Source organism: Aquarana catesbeiana, linkage group LG04, assembly GCF_042186555.1.
Source record: "Aquarana catesbeiana isolate 2022-GZ linkage group LG04, ASM4218655v1, whole genome shotgun sequence".
In the NCBI taxonomy this organism is placed as follows: domain Eukaryota; kingdom Metazoa; phylum Chordata; class Amphibia; order Anura; family Ranidae; genus Aquarana; species Aquarana catesbeiana.
This window is the reverse complement of record NC_133327.1, coordinates 643,481,145-643,503,429: the sequence shown is the minus strand read 5'-3', so window position 1 is coordinate 643,503,429 and position 22,285 is coordinate 643,481,145. Positions and strand designations below refer to the sequence as shown.

The following is a 22,285-nucleotide window of genomic DNA, read 5'->3' as shown; positions in this document are numbered from 1 at the left end:
AGTAACACGTGGTGACGTGGCGAGTCCCATAAGTGCAGTTCAAGCTGGTGAGGTGGCAAGCACAAGTAGTGTCCCGCTGCCACCAAAAAGACAAACACAGGCCCGTCGTGCCCATAATGCCCTTCCTGCTGCATTCGCCAATCCTAATTGGGAACCCACCACTTCTGCAGCGCCCGTACTTCCCCCATTCACATCCCCAACCAAATGCAGTCGGCTGCATGAGAGGCATTTTCTTTATGTCCTCCCGAGTACCCCTACCCAGCGAACCCCCCAAAAAAGATGTTGTGTCTGCAGCAAGCGCGGATATAGGCGTGACACCCGCTATTATTGTCCCTCCTGTCCTGACAATCCTGGTCTTTGCATTGGTGAATGTTTTGAACGCTACTATTCATTAGTTGAGTATTAGCGTAGGGTACAGCATTGCACAGACTAGGCACACTTTCACAGGGTCTCCCAAGATGCCATCGCATTTTGAGAGACCCGAACCTGGAACCGGTTACCGTTATAAAAGTTAGTTACAAAAAAAGTGTAAAAAAAAAAAAAATATGAAATAAAAAAAAAATTGTTGTCGTTTTATTGTTCTCTCTCTCTCTATTCTCTCTCTCTATTGTTCTGCTCTTTTTTACTGTATTCTATTCTGCAATGTTTTATTGTTATTGTTATTGTTATTATGTTTTATCATGTTTGTTTTTCAGGTGTGTAATTATTTATACTTTACTGTTTACTGTGCTTTATTGTTAACCATTTTTTTGTCTTCAGGTACGCCATTCACGACTTTGAGTGGTTATACCAGAATGATGCTTGCAGGTTTAGGTATCATCTTGGTATCATTCTTTTCAGCCAGCGGTCGGCTTTCATGTAAAAGCAATCCTAGCGGCTAATTAGCCTCTAGACTGCCTTTACAAGCCGTGGGAGGGAATGCCCCCCCCACCCCCACCGTCTTCCGTGTTTTTCTCTGGCTCTCCTGTCTCAACAGGGAACCTGAGAATGCAGCCGGTGATTCAGCCAGCTGACCATAGAGCTGATCAGAGACCAGAGTGGCTCCAAACATCTCTATGGCCTAAGAAACCGGAAGCTACGAGTATTTCATGACTTAGATTTCGCCGGATGTAAATAGCGCCATTGGGAAATTGGGGAAGCATTTTATCACACCGATCTTGGTGTGGTCAGATGCTTTGAGGGCAGAGGAGAGATCTAGGGTCTAATAGACCACAATTTTTTCAAAAAAGAGTACCTGTCACTACCTATTGCTATCATAGGGGATATTTACATTCCCCGAGATAACAATAAAAATGATTAAAAAAAAAAATATGAAAGGAACAGTTTAAAAGTAAGATTACAAAAGCAAAAAAATAATAAAGAAAAAAAAAAAAAAAAAAAAGCACCCCTGTCGCCCCCTGCTCTCGCGCTAAGGCGAACGCAAGCGGCGGTCTGGCGTCATATGTAAACAGCAATTGCACCATGCATGTGAGGTATCACCGCGAAGGCCAGATCGAGTGCAGTAATTTTTCCAGTAGACCTCCTCTGTAAATCTAAAGTGGTAACCTGTAAAGGCTTTTGAAGGCTTTTAAACATGTATTTATTTTGTTGCCACTGCACGTTTGTGCGCAATTTTAAAGCATGTCATGTTTGGTATCCATGTACTCGGCCTAAGATCATCTTTTTTATTTCATCAAACATTTGGGCAATATAGTGTGTTTTAGTGCATTAAAATTTAAAAAAGTGTGTTTTTTCCCCAAAAAATGCGTTTGAAAAATCGCTGCGCAATTACTGTGTGAAAAAAAAAAATGAAACACCCACCATTTTAATCTGTAGGGCATTTGCTTTAAAAAAATATATAATGTTTGGGGGTTCAAAGTAATTTTTTTGCAAAAAAAAAAAACTTTTTCATGTAAACAATAAGTGTCAGAAAGGGCTTTGTCTTCAAGTGGTTAGAAGAGTGAGTGATGTGTGACATAAGCTTCTAAATGTTGTGCATAAAATGCCAGGACAGTTCAAAACCCCCCCAAATGACCCCATTTTGGAAAGTAGACACCCCAAGCTATTTGCTGAGAGGCATGTCGAGTCCATGGAATATTTTATATTGCGACACAAGTTGCGGGAAAGAGACAAATTTTTTTTTTTTTTTTGCACAAAGTTGTCACTAAATGATATATTGCTCAAACATGCCATGGGAATATGTGAAATTACACCCCAAAATACATTCTGCTGCTTCTCCTGAGTACGGGGATACCACATGTGTGAGACTTTTTGGGAGCCTAGCCGCGTACGGGACCCCGAAAACCAAGCACCGCCTTCAGGCTTTCTAAGGGCGTGAATTTTTGATTTCACTCTTCACTGCCTATCACAGTTTCGGAGGCCATGGAATGCCCAGGTGGCACAAAACCCCCCCAAATGACCCCATTTTGGAAAGTAGACACCCCAAGCTATTTGATGAGAGGTATAGTGAGTATTTTGCAGACCTCACTTTTTGTCACAAAGTTTTGAAAATTGAAAAAAGAAAAAAAAAAATGTTTTTTCTTGTCTTTCTTCATTTTCAAAAACAAATGAGAGCTGCAAAATACTCACCATGCCTCTCAGCAAATAGCTTGGGGTGTCTACTTTCCAAAATGGGGTCATTTGGGGGGGTTTTATGCCACCTGGGCATTCCATGGCCTCCGAAACTGTGATAGGCAGTAAAGAGTGAAATCAAAAATTTTCACCCTTAGAAATCCTGAAGGCAGTGATTGGTTTTCGGGGTCCCGTACGCGGCTAGGCTCCCAAAAAGTCCCACACATGTGGTATCCCCATACTCAGGAGAAGCAGCTAAATGTATTTTGGGGTGCAATTCCACATATGCCCATGGCCTGTGTGAGCAATATATCATTTAGTGACAACTTTATGAAAAAAAAAAAAAAAAAAAAAAAAAAAAAGTGTCACTTTCCCGAAACTTGTGTCAAAATATAAAATATTCCATGGACTCAATATGCCTCTCAGCAAATAGCTTGGGGTGTCTACTTTCCAAAATGGGGTCATTTTGGGGGGTTTTGTGCCACCTGGGCATTCCATGGCCTCCGAAACTGTGATAGGCAGTGAAGAGTGAAAGCAAAAATTTACACCCTTAGAAATCCTGAAGGCGGTGATTGGTTTTCGGGGCCCCGTACGCGGCTAGGCTCCCATAAAGTCCCACACATGTGGTATCCCCATACTCAGGAGAAGCAGCTGAATGTATTTTGGGGTGCAATTCCACATAGGCCCATGGCCTGTGTGAGCAATATATCATTTAGTGACAACTTTTTGTAAATATTTTTTTTTTTTTTTTTTTTTTTGTCATTTTTCAATCACTTGGGACAAAAAAAATAAATATTCAATGGGTTCAACATGCCTCTCAGCAATTTCCTTGGGGTGTCTACTTTCCAAAATGGGGTCATTTGGGGGGGTTTTGTACTGCCCTGCCATTTTAGCACCTCAAGAAATGACATAGGCAGTCATAAACTAAAAGCTGTGTAAATTCCAGAAAATGTACCCTAGTTTGTAGACGCTATAACTTTTGCGCAAACCAATAAATATACGCTTATTGACATTTTTTTTACCAAAGACATGTGGCCGAATACATTTTGGCCTAAATGTATGACTAAAATTTAGTTTATTGGATTTTTTTTATAACAAAAAGTAGAAAATATCATTTTTTTTCAAAATTTTCGGTCTTTTTCCGTTTATAGCGCAAAAAATAAAAACCGCAGAGGTGATCAAATACCATCAAAAGAAAGCTCTATTTGTGGGAAGAAAAGGACGTAAATTTCGTTTGGGTACAGCATTGCATGACCGCGCAATTAGCAGTTAAAGCGACGCAGTGCCAAATTGGAAAAAGACCTCTGGTCCTTAGGCAGCATAATGGTCCGGGGCTCAAGTGGTTAAAGTTCATCTGAATTTCTATTTTTATTAAACTAAACACATTTCTGATGCAAGACAAAAAATTGGAGGGAACAGATCTATAGCTTGCAATAAGCAAAGCTCATGCTCCCTACTCATTGGATAGCTCCAGCTCTGATCCAGCAGGCAGCAAGTCAGACCTCTGGTGAGAGACCACTGCTTCCACACAGAGCAAGGCACCTCATCGACAGCATGCTGGCAAGGGACAGTCCCTTCTACTCTGTGGCTGCTTTCTAAAGAAAAGAACTATTATAGCCCTGTCTATTTGGAAAAAACTGAGTAGATCTTTTAGATGGCTCTTAGTAAATCCAAAAGAGATTGTACACAGATATTGTGATGTGTATGGCCAGCTTTAGGCCTTATACATGCTGGGCGTCAAAAAATGCCTAATGTTGTTTTTTTTTTTCTTTCCACCTCTAAATTCCCCTCATCGTTGTCCTATGTGTCCCTGTAGACATAGGCATTTACAGTTGTTTAGAGGCAGAAGAAAAAAGCATCACATGTGCATTCAGGAGAGGATCGTATCAGGAGAAAAAAAAATCCAAAAGCGCTTAAACTTGCCTAAGTATTCATTCATTTCAATGGCCGAATAAATTCATATTCTGGCCAATTAAATGAACAAACACCTGACATGCCTAAACGCAGCTTTAGGTGCATTTTAGCGCTGCTTTTCTCTTGCCAGGATTGCCAGGAGAAAGGCATTCAGAAGAGCCGGGCAAATGCCCCACGTGCATGAGGCCTTGAAGGATAGTTGGACCTTAACCCTTTCACGACTAAGCCTATTTTTGACATTTGGTGTTTACAAGTGAAAATTCGTATTTTTTGCTAGAAAATTACTTAGAGCCCCCAAACATATTATATGTATATATTTTTTAGCAGAGAATCTAGAGAATAAAATGGAGATTGTTGCAATATTTTTTATCACATGGTATTTGTGCAGCGGTGTTTTAAACGCAACTTTTGGGGAAAAGGGACACTTTCATGAATTAAAAAAAAAACAAACAGTAAAGTTAGCCCAATTTTTTTGTATAATGTGAAAGATGATGTTACGCCGAGTAAATAGATACCAAACATGTCACGCTTTTATAACTGCACACACTCGTGGAATGACGACAAACTACGGTACCTAAAAATCTCCATAGGCGACGCTTTAAATTTTTTTTACGGTTATCAGGTTAGAGTTACAGAGGATGTCTAGTGCTGGAATTATTGCTCTCGCTCTGACGATCGCGGCGATACCTCACATGTGTGATTTGAACACCGTTTACATATGCGTGTGCGACTTCCGTATGCGTTTTCTTTGCTGCGTGAGCTCGCGGGGACAGGGGCGCTTTAAATTTTTTTTTTTTTTCTTATTTATTTTATTTATTTTTATATTTATAAATTGTGTTTAAAAAAAAATAATTTTTGATGACTTTTATTGCTGTCACAAGGAATATAAACACCCCTTGTGACAGTAATAGGTGGTGACAGGTACTCTTTATGGAGGGATTGGCGGTCTGAAAGACCCCCGATCCCTCCTTTGCACTTCAAAGTATTCAGATCGCCGTTTTTGGCGATTCTGGATACTGTACATTTTTTTTAAAACCGGCGCTGCAGCTGCGGGCATCATCCCGGTATAACCCCCGAAAGCCGAGTACGCACATCTGGGGTTATACTGAACATCTGATAACCCCCCCATCCCAGCTTTTACTTATCTCCGGGGAAGGGGGGAAGTTTAAAGCAAAGTATAACTAAATGCAAAACTTTTTTTTTTGTTCGTTTTAGAAGAATCTGCCAGGTTTTTATTGTTGTCTGATTCACCGTTGTCACAGAGAGTGCTTGATGAGCTGCAATGGAGGGGAGACAATTATAATCTAACAGACCACCAATATCCTCATAAAGAGGACCTGTAACCAGCCCAGTTCTACTGTATAACATAGGGGGCTTCTTAGGCCCTTGTAACAGCAATCAAGTTAAAAATACAAATTTTAACAAAAACAATTATGTCAAATACTGAAAAAAGAAATGAAAGCACCCCTGTCACCCCCTTATACACCTAAAATCAATGTGCAGCATAGAGCAAGCATGTGAATGTAAAAATCAGTTGTGCAACACATGTAAGGTATCGTCACGGACGTAGGAGCAAGAGCAATAATTCTACGGCCAGAATTCATAGTTAACCTAAAACTCGTGACCTGTAAAGACTTTTAATATGGTTGTAAACCTCAGACATTAAATATAAACAGCATATCCCTTGTGGCAGAGGGTTGTCCTGCCAGGGTCTAGAAGGAGGTTGTGACCCAGAATTCTCAACCGGACGGGTTGAGGGGCTCCAGGGAGTTTGTAACATGAAGAGGAAACTGGCCTTTGAGTTCCCTCAGTGTTTTGCAAAGTCCACTTTGGGACCTGGAGCTCGGGGATTTCTGAGAGATCCGGGTGGGATGAAATCCCTAGTCCTGGGTCCTGATTTTGAGAACAGCCAGCATACTGATTGGTCAGGTGTGTGCTGGACTTTTAGTAGTAACCTGACCATGGTTCTGGGCTCCACCCCGGCAGATAGGAAGTCTGAGTACCAGGAGTCAGGAGGGCTCCACGGGGGAGTCAGGAGGGCTCCACGGGGGGAGTCAGTGTAGCAAGAGGCTGCTAGCTGTGTCCACCAAGGTGGTCGGTGAAACAGTCTGTACGAGACAGACAAGGGCCTGGAGTGTAAGGCCAGAGCAGCAGTGCTGTAAGTGGGAGCCAACTAGGCTGAATGTCATTTTGTTAATGGGAAAAGGAATGCTGAAAACCCCTGTGAGGGAAAACTATGTTTGCTGAACTTGCTTTTAATAAAAATGGGCAAACAAAACCCTTAAAAAGAAGAACCAGTGAGTGGCGGTGTCCTTAAAGCTCTACATTTGACGCCTCTATAGCGGGCATATGCAATTAGCGGACCTCCTTCTGTTACAGAACTACAAGTCCCATCAAGCCTCTACCCCTGGGTGTCATGCTTGTGGCTGTCAGAGTCTTGCTATGCCTCATGGGACTTGTAGTTCTGCAACAGCTGGAGGTCCACTAATTGCATATCCCTGTTCTATAGTGTGTAATTTCTGTCTGCTGCTTTGTTCCTCTGCTATCAGCATCAATTAATTCTGACAATTTTTCCTGACACCAAGAGAAAAAAGGTGACAGGGGAGGCACCTTCAGCAGGTGGATAGCCTCACATCTGTTTCTGTAAACTGTGTTGGGGGGGGGGTGTCCCTTTCCTCCAATCGGAGCTCTCCTCACTGAGCTCTGCAGAGTGTAACTTCAGCTCTCTATCCCCCTTTTTTTTTCTGACATCTCAGACAAGCTTTATATATTCAGCACTTAGAACTCATGTAAAGAAGACAAGACTGCAGATAGACAGATACAACCTATACAGTATAGGAGGATTTGTTCCATCTCTTTGAATTATCTGAGGATAGTCCCTTCACTGGGTATATGAAAGAGTTTACAACAACTTTAAAGCTTTGCCTTTAGAGAATTTGGGGCACCAAAGTTTTTTCGATTTTAACCGCTTCACGACATTCGCAAGCTGATATACGTTGGCAGAATGGCACTGGTGGGCAAAAGGGCGTACAGGTACGTCCCCTTTAAGAAGCAGTGCTGCGGGCGCTCGCGTGCCCGTCGTGTTCTCCGTGACCACCGGTCCCACGGACTCGATGTCCGCCGGGTGCCCGTGATCGTGTCACGGAGAGGTAGACCGGGGAGATGCTTTTGTAAACAAAGCATTTCCCCGTTCTGCCTAGTGACAGGACAGTGATCACAGCTCTCTGTCATCGAGAGCAGTGATCACTGTCCTGTGTGTTGAAGCCCCTCCCCCCCCACAGTTAGAATTACTCCCTAGGACACACTTAACCCCTTCATCGCCCCCTAGTGGTTAACCCCTTCAATGCCAGTGTCATTTACACAGTAATCAATGCATTTTTGTAGCACTGATCCCTGTATAAATGACAATGGTTCCAAAATAGTGTCAAAAATGTCCGATGTGTCCGCCATAATGTCACAGTCCTGATAAAAATCGCAGATTGCCGCCATTACTAATAAAAAAAGAAATTAAAAATAAAAATGCCGTAAAACTATCCCGTATTTTGTAGACGCTATAACTTTTGCGCAAACCAATCTATACACTTATTACTACTTTAGCATTGCAGTGTCATTCTCCTTCCCACAACAGCTTTGTCTGTCATTCCTTACACTCTTATGCCCTGTACACACGATCGGACATTCCGACAACAAAATCCATTGGATTTTTTCCGACGGATGTTGGCTCAAACTTGTCTTGCATACACACGGTCACACAAAGTTGGTTGGAAATTCCGAACGTCAAGAACGCGGTGACATACAACACGTATGACAAGCCGAGGAAAATGAAGTTCTATAGCGGGTGAGGCTCTTCTGCTTGATTCTGAGCATGCATGGCTCTTTGTGCATCGGAATTGTCTACATGCGATCGGAGCTTGTTGTCGAAAAATTTTAGAGCCAGCTCTCAAACTTTGTGTGTCAGAAATTCCGATGGAAAAAGTCAGATGGAGCCCACACACGGTCGGAATTTCCGACAACAAGCTCCGATCGCACATTTTCAGTCGGAAAGTCCAACCGCGTTTACAGGGCATTACAATCTAAGTGTCCTGAGCTGATGTTATAGTCAAAAAACCAAGTGGCACAGGACAAGAAACTGTGACTTTTCCAAATATACTAAGGCTGGGTTCATACTATTGTGAATTCCACATCCAATTCGCATGAGAAGAGACTGTGACCAGCTCTCAATGGAGCCAGTTCACACATCCCTAGAGCGGCCGCGGAGCGCACAGCAGAAGGGTCCTGTATGTCTTTGGCTCAGTTTCAGGTCCGAATTCAGCCTAAAATTTGAACCTAGTTCGGACCTGAAACAGTGAACGGGGACACACCGGACCCCCTGCTGTGCCTCGCGGCCGCACATAGTGCGATCCCAGCTTGATACCTTCATCACTGGTTTACCTAAGCATAGGTGTGATCTTCCCTGTCCTCCTTACTAGCATTATTGACTGTATTGTGGTATATGTTTGTGTCTTTCAGGTGGTCTGGCATTGGCGCAGGTACTATTCTTTTATGTGAAATATTTAGTTCTATACGGACTTCCGGCACTTCTTCTACAACTGGATGGTTTGAATTCACCAGCTTTGCCTCGCTGTGTCAGCTCAATGTACAGCTTTACTGGCATATGGAGGTTAGTCATTCCTAATTACCATTTTTTTGATTTTTTCCTGTAAAGTAATTTTACACAATTACTTCTACCTACGCTGTCTGCTAAAAAGAAGCATCTTTAAGCAGATTAAAAAGGCACTAATTAATGTAACTCTGTAATCATTTATTATATAATTTAAAATACAAGCAGTGTAAGTACCTGGATGTGGCCTGGTATAAGCCTCTTGCAGTCCCTGTACAGCAGAGCTGGGGTGTGAGAGGCAAAAGCAGTACAACAAGTTCATATGCTGACACGGTGCATGCTTATAGTAGAAAAGAGTAAAGTGAAATAAAGGTGAGATCGTCACTGTGCTGCTGGGGTCCAAAAAGGTACAGTGGAGGAAATTACTGTATTAAAACTGTATAAAATCTGGCAGCTAAAGCTATTTATGCTGTTTATCTATAATAGACTATTCATTTTTGCTATTTTTGGAGGACTGCTTTAAAGTAAAACTGTGGGCACAGTTACCAATGTGTAATGCAGTTTGTGAATAATATTAAGTCCCCAGTAAAATATAGTTTTATTATCTGCTGACCCTGCCAGTAGACCTGTTGACTTTCCACTTATGGTAACAGGGTGACAGTGTTGTTTGTTCTGCAGTGAGATTGCACAAAGCCAAAGAATCACTGCGCTTAGCTATATAATAATAGAATAGCTGCTGCCGACACAAAATTTGAAGACCAGGGACCAATGCCAAAGTATGCATCCGAGTAAGCTCTTCATCGGGATCCCTTTTCCAGAATATACGGTTTCCCCTCCAGATGCCTGCTCAGTTTAGTTTTGATCCCCAAATCCTGTGGTGTTCTGGCATTCAAGTTTCCACCAGCTCCTGCAGTCTAAAGCTCCACCCATTTCACTGCCTGGATTTTTTTTTTTAAATAATAAATAAAGTGCATCCAGAAAGTATTCACAGCACTTCAATTTTTACACATTTTGTTATGTTACAGCCTTATTTCAAAATTAATTAAAAAAAATTCTACAAACAATACTCCATAATGACAACGTGAAAGAAGTTTGTTTGAAATCTTTGCAAATTTATAAAAAATTAAAAACCAGAAAAATCCCATGTACATAAGTATTCACAGCCTTTGCTCAATACTTTGTTGAACCACCTTTGGCACCAATTGCAGCCTCAAGTCTTTTTGAGTATGTTCCTACAAGCTTGGCACACCTATTTTTGGGCAGTTTCTCTCATTCTTCTTTGCAGGACCTCTCAAGGTCCATCAGGTTGGATGGGGAATGTTGGTGCACAGCCATTTTCAGATCTCTCCAGAGATGTTCAATCTTGTTCAAGTCTGGGCTCTGACTGTGCCACTCAAGGACATTCACAGAGTTGTCCCGTAGCCACTCTTTTGTTATCTTGGCTGTGTGCTTAGGCTCGTTGTCCTACTGAAAGATGAACCTTCGCCCAAGTCTGAGGTCCAGAGTGCTGGGGCAGGTTTCCATCAAGGATATCTCTGTACATTGCTGCATTCATCTTTCCCTCAATCCTGACTGGTCTCCCAGTTCCTGCCACTGAAAAACATCTCCACAGTATGATGCTGCCACCACCATGCTTCACTGTAGGGATGGTATTGGCCAGGTGATGAGCGGTGCCTGGTTTCCTCCAGATATGATGTTTGCCATTTGTGATTCAGGCCAAAGAGTTCAATCTTCCTTGCATCAGACCAGAGAATTTTGTTTCTCATGGTCTGAGAGTCTTTCAGGTGACTTTTGGGAAACTCCAGGCGGGCTGTCATGTGCCTTTTACTGAGTGGCTTCCCTCTGGCCACTCTACCATACAGGCCTGATTGGTGAAGTGTTGCAGAGACAGTTGTTTATCTGGAAGGTTCTCCTCTTTCCACAGAGAAATGCTTGAGCTCTGTCAGAGTGACCATCGGGTTCTCGGTCACCTCCCTGACTAAGGCCCTTCTCCCCTGATCGCTCAGTTTGGCCGGGCGGCCCTCTCTGGGAAGAATCCTGGTGGTTCCAAACTTCTTCTATTTATGGATGATGGAGGCCACTGTGCTCATTGGGACCTTCAATGCTGCAGACATTTTCTGTACCCTTCCCCAGATCTGTGCTTCGATATAATTCTGTCTCGGAGATCTACAGGCAATTCCTTGGACTTCATACCTTGGTTTGTGCTCTGACATGCACTGTTAACTGTGGGACCTAAGTGTCATGGCAAAGGCTGTGAATATTTATGTGCATGTGATTTTTTTCATTATTTATTTTTAATAAATTTGCAAAGATTTCAAACAAACTTTTCACATTGTCATTATGGGGTATTGTTTGTAGAATTTTGAGGGAAATAATGAGTTTAATCCATTTTGGAATAAGGCTGTAACATAAAATGTGGAAAAAGTGAAGCGCTGTGCATACTTTCTGGATGCACTGTATGTTATAGTTACTTGCTCTGTGCAATGGTATTACAGACCCAAACCTACTCTTCTGGGGTGCCCCACAGGCGCTCTTAGCTCCTCCTCTTCCCTGTGCGACACCATAGGAATCCGCTTCTTATTGTCGCTTCCGAGCCGGACTGTGTGCGTCCATAAACGCACAGCGCCGGTCGGACCACCTCCCATTGCTGCCTCTCTGTCCTGTGAATGCAGGGAGAGAGCCGTTACAGACGTACACAGTGCTGGATAAGGCGAGGACTCATGCAAGTATCTGGAGGGGTGGACAAACACTGGGTTATTTTTTACCTTCATGCAAAGAATGCTATAAGGTAAAATTATGTTTAGCCTTTAGAACCACTTTCACATCTATTGGGCTTTTTTCCACGTTGCTGGAGGGTTTCTAATGCCCCGTACACGCGATGGGACTTTCTGCCAACAAAACCATGGATTTTCGTTCGAAGGTTGTTGGCTCAAACTTGTCTTGCATACACACGGTCACACAAATATTGGCCAACAATTACGAACATGAGAAAACGATGACGTACAAGACATACGACGAGCCGAGAAAAAGGAAGTTCAATAGCCAGCGCGGCTCCTTTTACTTGATTCTGAGCATGCGTGAACTTTTATGCGATGGACCTGTGCACACACGATCGAACTTTCCGACAACTAAGTTTTGTTGGTGGAAAATTTGAGAACTTGCTATCAAACATTTGTTGGCGGAAAGTCCGTCAGCAAATGTTCGATGGAGCATACACACGGTCGGACTTTCCGACAACAAGCTCACATCCAACATTTCCCGTTGGAAAATCCGATCGTGTGTACGCGGCATAAGGGTTATAATGGTATTTGAACTGACCATATAATTGTAGTGTGCAGTCCCCTCCACTTAGCACTCACTTGAACCTTACTGAATTGGCTTGTCTCAGTATCCAGAGGACAGTTGCCGCTAACTCTGTATGACATTCAATCAAATCCTTGCATTGTGTAAAATTGGTATTGAGAGTATTTTTTCAGAACAAAATGATAGGCTTGTCCTTGGTCAAGAAATGTGATGGCCAGGTCACAATTTCCCTGAGCCTTGCCACTTCTCCTGTTATGCAGGATGCCAGTCTTTACTTAGGACCCATAGATGAAGGAACTGTCTTGCCTGTACTTATTACAATAATTCTATTCTATGACCTCCATAATTCCAAGAGTTTCAAATGCCAAGATTTAAACATGTCTACGTTGACCTTTAGCAGCTGCAGCCGATAGCTTTGTGCAAAATATTGATTGGGAGCTGCAGCCAACATGTTGGTAGTTTGTTAACCTTGAATTAGACAGCAGTTCCTGTAAGTTCACACTTCCATCCAAGGGAATACGTATAAAGGTTTACAAAGTGCTTCTGTCAAGACAAGCTGAAATATGCACCAGGACATGACTTCCACCATCTCAATGAGCCTAGAGCCCAGCAATGTTCACCAAAAGAATCCCTCTTGAAGAATTCAAAGTCACTTTGATTATGATAACTCATTAGTCTCCGATCTCTCCAGCTGCTTTGGTGTAATAGACAGAACGTGCTGAAGCCTTCTGACCTTTGCTGACATTGGTTCTACACATCAGACTCTACCAATTAATTACAAGAGAAAACATGGCGTGCTTCCTATAGGGGAGAGAGAGGTGAAGTGTGGGTGAGAGGGCCGTGCCCCCAGCTTCATACAGACATTGACAGACAACATACTGTGTGTGTATATTCCCAATCTTCATTGTTTTACATGATATGCAGTGGATGAACACCATGCTAACACAGTAAATAGCAGCATAAAGATGCGTAATAACATTATGGTTCTGCTGCTGTTAAAATTAACAATTAAGAAGGATAATGGAAGGCGCCTTAGGTGGGGATCTTTTATTCTCTTTCATCTTTCACTGTTCTTAATTTTCTCAGTTATAAACTACCTATTTTTTTTCTTCAATTCGTTCCCTTCACCCTTCTGAGTGTTGCTCGCTATATGTTTATACTTATCTTCACCCCCAATCCAGCGATCTTAACTGTCCGCCCCCTGCAGAGCCGCACAGCCTTTTATCTGAAAATGGCCACTTCGTATTGCGTGCCGCAACCTTATTCATTCCTTTGGGAAGCCATACACCTGTTGGCCTCAAGAGGTCGCTCAGAGTATGGCTTACCTATAGAAATGAACTGGGCTGCGGCATGCATTTGTAGTAAAGGTGGCCATTTTAGGAGAAAAGGCTGTGTGGCTGGGCACCAGGAGCACAGTAAAGATCACTGGGTTGGGGCTAAAGGTAAGTATAATGTCTAATGAGTAAACTCATGGAGATGGAGGGAGCTAGTAAAAGGGAAAAAAACTATAAAAACAGCTGTCCTTTAAAGCTTAAATTTACCTGAAACAAAAGGTAAAACCAGCACAAGGGACATTACTTACCTTAAGTGAGAAGTGTCCCTTGTGCTGCTGTGTCTACCTCAAAATCTTCCTTCTCCATTGCCAACCTCACCCCTGTAATCTTCTGATGCAGCGGGGGTCATTAAAACAAGGGGGTAGAAACATACTGTCATCGAGTATACCGAACAGTGCCCGCCCTTTCCTTTGTACTGCTCCATTCATAGAAGCTGTTACTACAGTTTCCATAAATAAAACAGGATCTATGAATGAAGGATGGACAGATGATCACGTAGATCACGTTTTATTCACGGAAGATGGTATAAAAAGGGCGGACGTAGTCAGGCACTCTTGATGAGGGTAAGAGGAAGATTTTAGTGAAGGAGGACACAGCAGCACAAGGGAGACATCTCATTTAAGGTAAGTAATGTCCCTTGTGCTTTTTTTTTTTTTTTTTTAAAGGGGTCCTTCTTTGGGTGTCCACATCACTGACATGTCCTGACATGCACTGTTCCTTTTGGCTGTCCTGTGGCAAGATCCTCTCAGGGTCCAGAAGACAGATGGAGTGATGACATCAGGACTTACGCGAGTATAAAAGCGCTTGACATTGTATTTGCTGGAAGATGGGCTTTAAAGTAATAGTCTAACCTAGACTTTTTTTTTTCTACTTTTGAACAGAGAAGGGAAGGGTCTCACTATCACTTTCTATCCCAATGTCACCCAACCAGAAACTGAAGAGAAATATAACATTTTTTAGTTAACAGCTGCCACAACAGGAAATGAGGGAAAAAAATTTCAAGGGACAACTGTCAAAGAAGGGATTTCTCCTCACTTTGGGGAGATTTCTGCAAACTTCCTGTTGTGTTGTTGAGATTAGAATGAAAGGATACAGACAGATTGTAACTCTTCCCCGTACTAAAAATAGCAAAGGATTGTAGTGTACTGTAAATGTTGTTTTATTTTTGTGTCAGTATGTGTGTATATATATATATATATATATATATATATATATATATATATATATATATATATATATATATATATATATATATATATATATATATATTTATTATCGTATCTCACAAAAGTGAGTACACCCCTCACATTTTTTGAAAATGTTTTATTATCTTTTCATGTGACAACACTAAAGTAATGACACTTTTCTACAATGTAAAGTAGTGAGTGTACAGCTTGTATAGCAGTGTAAATTTGCTGTCCTCTCAAAATAACTCAACACACAGCCATTAATGTCTAAACCGCTGGCAACAAAAGTGAGTACACCCCTAAGTGAAAATGTCCAAAGTGGGCCCAATTAGCCATTTTCCTCCCCGGTGTTATGTGGCTCATTAGTGTTACAAGGTCTCAGGTGTGAATGGGGAGCAGGTGTGTTAAATTTGGTGTTATCGCTCTCACTCTCTCATACTGATCACTGGAAGTTCAACATGGCACCTCATGGCAAAGAACTCTCAGAGGATCTGAGAAAAAGAATTGTAGCTTTACATAAAGATGGACTAGGTTATAAGAAGATTGCCAAGACCCTGAAACTGAGCTGCAGCACTGTGGCCAAGACGATACAGCGATTTAACCGTACAGGTTTCATTTAGAACAGGCCTCGCCATGGTCGACCAAAGAAGTTGAGTGCACGTGCTCAGCATCATATGCAGAGGTTGTCTTTGGCAAATAGAGGTATGAGTGCTGCCAGCATTTCTGCAGAGGTTGGGGGGGGTCAGCCCATAAGTGCTCAGACCATACGCCGCACACTGCATCAAATTTGTCTGCATGGCTGTCATCCCAGAAGGAAGCCTCTTCTAAAGATGATGCACAAGAAAGCCTGCAAACAGTTTTCTCAAGACAAGCAAACTAAGGACATGGATTACTGGAACCATGTCCTGTGGTCTGATGAGACCAAGATAAACTTATTTGGTTCAGATGGTGTCAAGCATGTGGGGCTGCAACCAGGTGAGGAGTACAAAGACAAGTGTGTCTTGCCTACAGTCAAGCATGGTGGTGGGAGTGTCATGGTCTGGGGCTGCATGAGTGCTGCCAGCACTGGGGAGCTACAGTTCATTGAGGGAACCATGAATGCCAACATGTACTGTGACATACTGAAGCAGAGCATGATCACCCCCCCTTCGGAGACTGGGCCGCAGGGCAGTATTCCAACATAACGACCCCAAACACACCTCAAAGATGACCACTGCCTTGCTAAAGAAGCTGAGGGTAAAAGTGATGGACTGGCCAAGCATGTCTCCAGACCTAAACCCTTTTGAGCATCTGTGGGGCATCCTAAAACAGAAGGCAGAGGAGCGGAAGGTCTCTAACATCCACCACCTCTGTGATGTCGTCATGGAGGAGTGGAAGAGGACATCAGTGGCAACCTGTGAAGCTCTGGTAAACTCCATGACCAAGAGGGTTAAGTCAGTCCTGGAAAATAATGGTGGCCACACAAAATATTGACACTTTGGGCCCAATTTTGACATTTTCACTTAGGGGCTTACTCACTGTTGCTGCCAGTGTTTTAGACGTTAACCACTTCCCTACCCGGCCATAGACAAATGACGTCCACAGATGGGATCTTCCATCCTGGGTGGACGTCATATGACGGCCTGGGCTTCCCGGCCGCCTAGGGGGCGCACGCGTGCGCCCGCCGCGTTGCTCGGGACCCGGTGCGTGTGCCCGGCGGCCGCGATGGCCGCCGGGCACCTGCGATTGCCTGTTAACCGGGCCGGACCGTGGATCTCTGTGTGTAAACACAGAGATCCACGTCCTGTCAGTTGTGAGGAGACCGATCTGTGTTCCCAGTACAGCGGAACACTGATCGGTCTCCTTCCCTTGTACGGCAATTTTATAGCATTGATCGCTGTATAAATGTGAATGGTCCCAAAAATGTATCAAAAGTGTCCGATGTGTCCGCCATAATGTCGCAGTCACGAAAAAAAATCGCGAACGCCGCTATTACTAGTAAAAAAATAAATATTTTTCTTTAAAAATGCCATAAATCTATCCTGTATTTTGTAGACGCTATAACTTTTGTGCAAACCAATCAATAAACGGTTATTGCGATTTGTTTTACCAAAAATATGTAGAAGAATACGTATCGGCCGAAACTGAGGAAAACATTTTTTTTTTTTTTTTAAATTGGGATATTTATTATAGCAAAAAGTAAAAAATATTGTGTTTTTTTTCAAAATTGTCGCTCTTCTTTTGTTTATAACGCAAAAAATAAAAAAACGCAGAGGTGATCGAATACCACCAAAAGAAAGCTCTATTTGTGGGGAAAAAAGGACGTCAATTTTTTTTTGGGTACAACGTCGCACGACCGCGCAATTGTCGTTTAAAGTGCGACAGCGCTGAAAACTAAAAATTGGCCTGGGAAGGAAGGGGGTGAAAATGCCCTGTATTGAACCTGTTAATGGCTGTGTGTTATTTTGAGGGGACAGCAAATTTACACTGTTATACAAGCTGTACACTCACTACTTTACATTGTAGCAAAGTGTCATTTCTTCAGTGTTGTCACATGAAAAGATATAATAAAATATTTACAAAAATGTGAGGGGTGTACTCACTTTTGTGAGATACTGTATAAATATTCCTGATGTACATGACAAATAGTGGTCCATTTGTCCATTTAATTTCCACATTAAAAGGGAAATCATCAAGAATGATTGAAATGGCAGGCTATTCCCATGTTAATTCTAAAAATGTTAATTGGCCAAATGGGCAGTTGGTTACTGTCCTGGTTAATGAGGGATGTAAAAACTAAAGCTGGCCTTAATCGATTAACAGAAGTTAAAAAGTGTGTGGTCAGCCAATCAGAAAACCTTCCAGGACCAATAACTGTTTTTTCAAGGAGGGAGGTTTCAGGTTTTAAAGAGGTAATAAACTCTCATGGGTTTTGCTTCCTTTTTTTCCCTTGCAAAGAAAAAGCATAATGCATACTAGCCCATTATGTTGCATTTACCTGCAAACGAAGCCTGCTATGTCCCCACTGGTGGAAGCATCCATCTTCGCCACTTATCCTTTCGGGGCCACAGACTCCGGCTCTGTGACTGGGCAAAGTAATGTCACTCCAGCGCATGCGCTGGAGTCGGCAGTCATGGCACACGCTGGGGAAGAAACCGCACGGAGGGACGTCTCTTCACTGCACATGTGCCGATGACATCATCGGTGCACTGCAAGGTAAATATCTCCTAAACGGTGCAAGTTTAGGAGATATTTTCAGTACATATGGGTAAGCCTTCTTAAAGGCTTAGCTATATGTAAAAATGTCTCAGGGGAATTTACAACCACTTTAAGAGAGGGATCATGATCTAAGAAATGATTTTGGAAGCACAGGTCTAGATTATAACACACATTATTGCATGCATGGAAGCTTCCTAGGTGTAGGGAAGGCTTAAAGGATAACTTCACTTTTTAAAATTAATAAGTGCATTTTTTTTGCAGGTACTACATTTACTATTTTTTTTTCTTGGGAGCCTGTAAATAAAGCATTGCACCCATGATTAGCAGATCACAGGTGCAATGTCATGCTCTTGGAGACTGTCAGTGTAGCTGTCTGCCCATATCACCCATACGGACAGGCAGTTACTTCAGTCCAGGAAAAATTGATGAACTAAGAGGATGCTCACCAGCACCCACATAGTTTATTGAGAACTGCAAGCCGTCAGCTGCAAGGGCTGTCAGTATTGGTAGTCTATTCATTTACAGAACACTCCTTTTCACTCCCTTTTCAAATTGTGACAGCGGGTGCGGTGAGAAGATCCCCGGCCTGTTGTCACCGGGGGGGGGGGAGGGGGGAGCTGCAGGAGCGGGAACATGTTACATGTTCCACCCTATAAAACAGGTGGAGCACATGAAATGTTAAGAAAGGTGAACTTATCCTTTAAATCACTATCATTTTTTGGCATCTGTGTCCCGCTAGGGAGATTTCCTTAATTTGCTGTGCTGTGGGTACAACAAAAATCTTTCCAAAATGACTTCCCCCGCTATTCCTGTTCTGATGACAACTTGATATTCTAGATTCTTTCTTCCTTTTAGTCACAAAAACTGTGGTCACTAAGACAAAAAGAGAGAGAATCTCCCTAGTAGGAATACACAGACCGCGCTAAAAAACATGGCAGAGGTTCTAACCCCCTCGTTATTGTACCCAAAACTGAAAACAAAATGCTCTTGATACACTTTTTAAGTAGTGATCAGCAGCAGGTTGTCACCCTGATACTCTTGCTCTAATTAAATTTTAGTTGTAGAGTCTCCGCAAACCAGACAAATAAAAAAGGTTTCTTTTAGCAGAGTACGGGAAGGTTAGAACCCCTCCCAGATGTTCCAGCCTAACTCCTAACAGCATTATTGTCAAATTGCTGTGTTGTCAGTGGTGGTACTGTGAAATCCAAATCTAGTAAAAAGCCAGCACTCCCACATAGAACTTATGGTAAATTTGTTCCATAGAGATCAATGATTCAGTGACAAGAAGGACCCCTTACTCACTCATAGTATCAGACAGAGCATGTGTCTTGTGAATAGGATCCTTAGTGTCCACTAAATTTTGTTGGAACATCACTAAATTATTGAAGTATACTTTGGCATGCTGGCTTTTTTGTAATCACAGCGGTCAAATGATTGGGCAGTCCTTCCCACCCCGGAAATATGGATCCTATCAAAGGGATGCCAGGGCTGAGCGGGTAAACAATCAGCTTTTGGGTTCAGCTTCTTCAGTTAAAGAGGAGCTCCAGGCTCCCCACAAATTTTTTTTAAAGTCAGCAGCTACAAATACTGTAGCTGCTGACTTTTTTTGTAAGGACACTTGCCTGTCCAGGGATTCAGCGATGTCCTCACCCAAACCGATTCCTCAATCGGCTTTGGGTGCAGGCTCTGGCATCTCTAGTAGGCTTGCGGCTTCACAGCCTGTTTCCTGCTGTGCGTACGTGAGTCGCGCTGTGGCTTGTGAATGGTCCTGTAGTATTCTCGGGCCTGTGATGAGTCCCAGAAGACTATGGGGAAAGGAGGGGGGCTGAATGTCCAGCTTAGATCACTGTGGTGATTTGAGCTGGAAGTGGAAGAAATCAAAACCAGGTACCTGCTCCTCCCCAAAAAGTACCAAATGTGGCAGTAGGGGACTGCAAACAAGCAGAGTTTTCCCTTTTGGGTGGAGCTCTGCTTTAAGCTTAAAACAAAGTTGATTGGTTGCAATGTATAGCTGCTCCAAATTCTGACTACTCCAGCCTTAGTACGTTTCCCTCACCGTGGCTTTGTGGTTCAAATTTTCACCTTGCAGGCCTGGGGTTTGAGTCTTGGTCAGGACACTATCTGTATAAATGTTGCATGTTCTGCCTGTGCGGGTTTCCTCCCACACTCCAGAGACCTGCCGATAGGTTAAAGTGGTTCTAAAGACAGAAGGTATTTTACAGTACACTTCTGCTTTGTCAATAGTTTATGAATGCCTTGGCAAGCATTAGGTAAGTGCGGAGTTTGTTTCGAAGGAACACTCTGTTTCAAAATGCTTCTAAATTGCAAGCGTTTTTTTCCCCGCTGTGTTAGATAGGAATCTAAACTTACATAGGCTTGACTCAAATGAACATCAACTCCCACACACAGCGGCACAGAAACGTGGAAAGATAATCTCTTAATGAGTAAGCTGGTATTTTATCTACAAAGTACCTAACGAGAATAAAATATTTGCTTACATCTTGCTCCATGGTAAATGTTAAAGATTTGTGCTTCTTCAATAAGGCAATGCAAAAATTCAGTGTTTGCAGGCAAAGTACTGCAACCCACAATAACTGATCGGATTTCCGAGTATTACTGTAAAATTGGTGAAAAGGAATGTCTAAATGGGTTAATATGAAATAGCAGCTCAAAGCTGCTCTATTGGGCAAGAATCTATAGCTTGTCATAGCTACAGTGCCTTGAGAAGTATTCGTACCCCTTGAAATGTTCCACATTTGGTCATGTTACAACCAAAAACGTAAATTTATTTTATTGGGATTTTATGTGATGGACCAACACAAAGTGGCACATCATTGTGAAGTGGAAGGAAAATTATAAATAGTTTTTGAAATGTTTTACAAATAAATAACTGAAAAATGTGGCGTGTATTTGTATTCAGCCCCCCCCGAGTCAATACTTTGTAGAACTCCCTTTCACTGCAATTACAGCTGCAAGTGTTTTTGGTGATGTCTCTACCAGCTTTGCACATCTAGAGAGTGACATTTTTGCCCATTCTACTTTGCAAATAGCTAAAGCTCTGTCTTGTTGGATGGAGAGCGTCTATGAATAGCAATTTTCAAGTCTTATCACAGATTCTCAATTGGATTTAGGTCTGGACTTTGACTGGGCCATTCTAACACATGAATATGCTTTGATCTAAACCATTACATTGTAGCTCTGACTGTATGTTTAGGGTCGTTGTCCTGCTGGAAGGTGAACCTCCACCCAGTTTCAAGTCTCTTGCAGACTCTACCAGGTTTTCTTCTAAGATTGTATTTGGCTCCATCTTCCCATCAACTCTGAACAGCTTCCCTGTCTCTGCTGAAGAAAAGCATCCCCACAACAGGATGCTGCCACCACCATGTTTCACGGTGGGGATGGTGTGTTCAGGGTGATGTGCAGTGTTTGTTTTCTGCAACACATAGCGTTTTGCTTTTAGGCCAAAAAGTTCAAATTTGGTCTCATCTGAGCAGAGCACCTTCTTCCACATGTTTGCTGTGTCCCCACATGGCTTCTCACAAACTGCAAATGAGACTTCTTATGGCTTTCTTTCCACAATGTCATTCTTCTTGCCACTGTTGCATAAAGGCCAGATTTGTGAAGTGCACGACTAATAGTTGTCCTATGGACAGATTCTCCCACCTGAGCTGTGGATCTCTGCAGCTCCTCCAGAGTTACCATGGGCCTCTTGGTTGCTTCTCTGATTAATGCTTTCCTTACCCAGCCTATCAATTTGGGTGGATGGCCATGTCTTGGTAGGTTTGCAGTTGTGCCATGCTCAATCCATCATCCGTAAATGGAAAGAACAGTGCTCTGTGAAATGTTCAAAGCTTGGAATTTTTTTTTAAAACCTAACCCTGCTTTAAACTTCTCCACAACTTATTCCCTGACCTGTCTGGTCTATTCCTTGGCCTTCATGATGCTGTTTGTTCACTAAATTTCATCTTACAAACCTCTAAGTACTTCACAGAAGAGCTTTATTTATGTGGAGATTAAATTGCACACAGGTGGACACTATTTACTAATTAGGTGACTTCTGAAGGCAATTGGTTCCATCTCCCCATCGTTGGTGTCAATGAGAGAAATAGTCTACCCTTGTAATTGAAAGGAATAGTGCCCCAGAGGCGGGATAAAGGCAAGTGAAGAGCCACATACGACCCCCAGACCGCAGTTTGAAG

General features: G+C 42.6%; 1 protein-coding gene across 2 annotated transcripts in view; it reads left to right on the top strand.

Moving 5' to 3' along the window:
- Positions 1–22,285, top strand: part of HHAT (hedgehog acyltransferase) — a 502,378-nt gene that overhangs the window by 145,047 nt on the left and 335,046 nt on the right. For both annotated transcript variants that reach the window (XM_073628427.1, XM_073628426.1), the window contains one exon: positions 8,974–9,124. In XM_073628427.1, the coding sequence (XP_073484528.1) occupies positions 8,974–9,124 (151 nt within the window). The remainder of the gene's footprint in view (positions 1–8,973; positions 9,125–22,285) is intronic.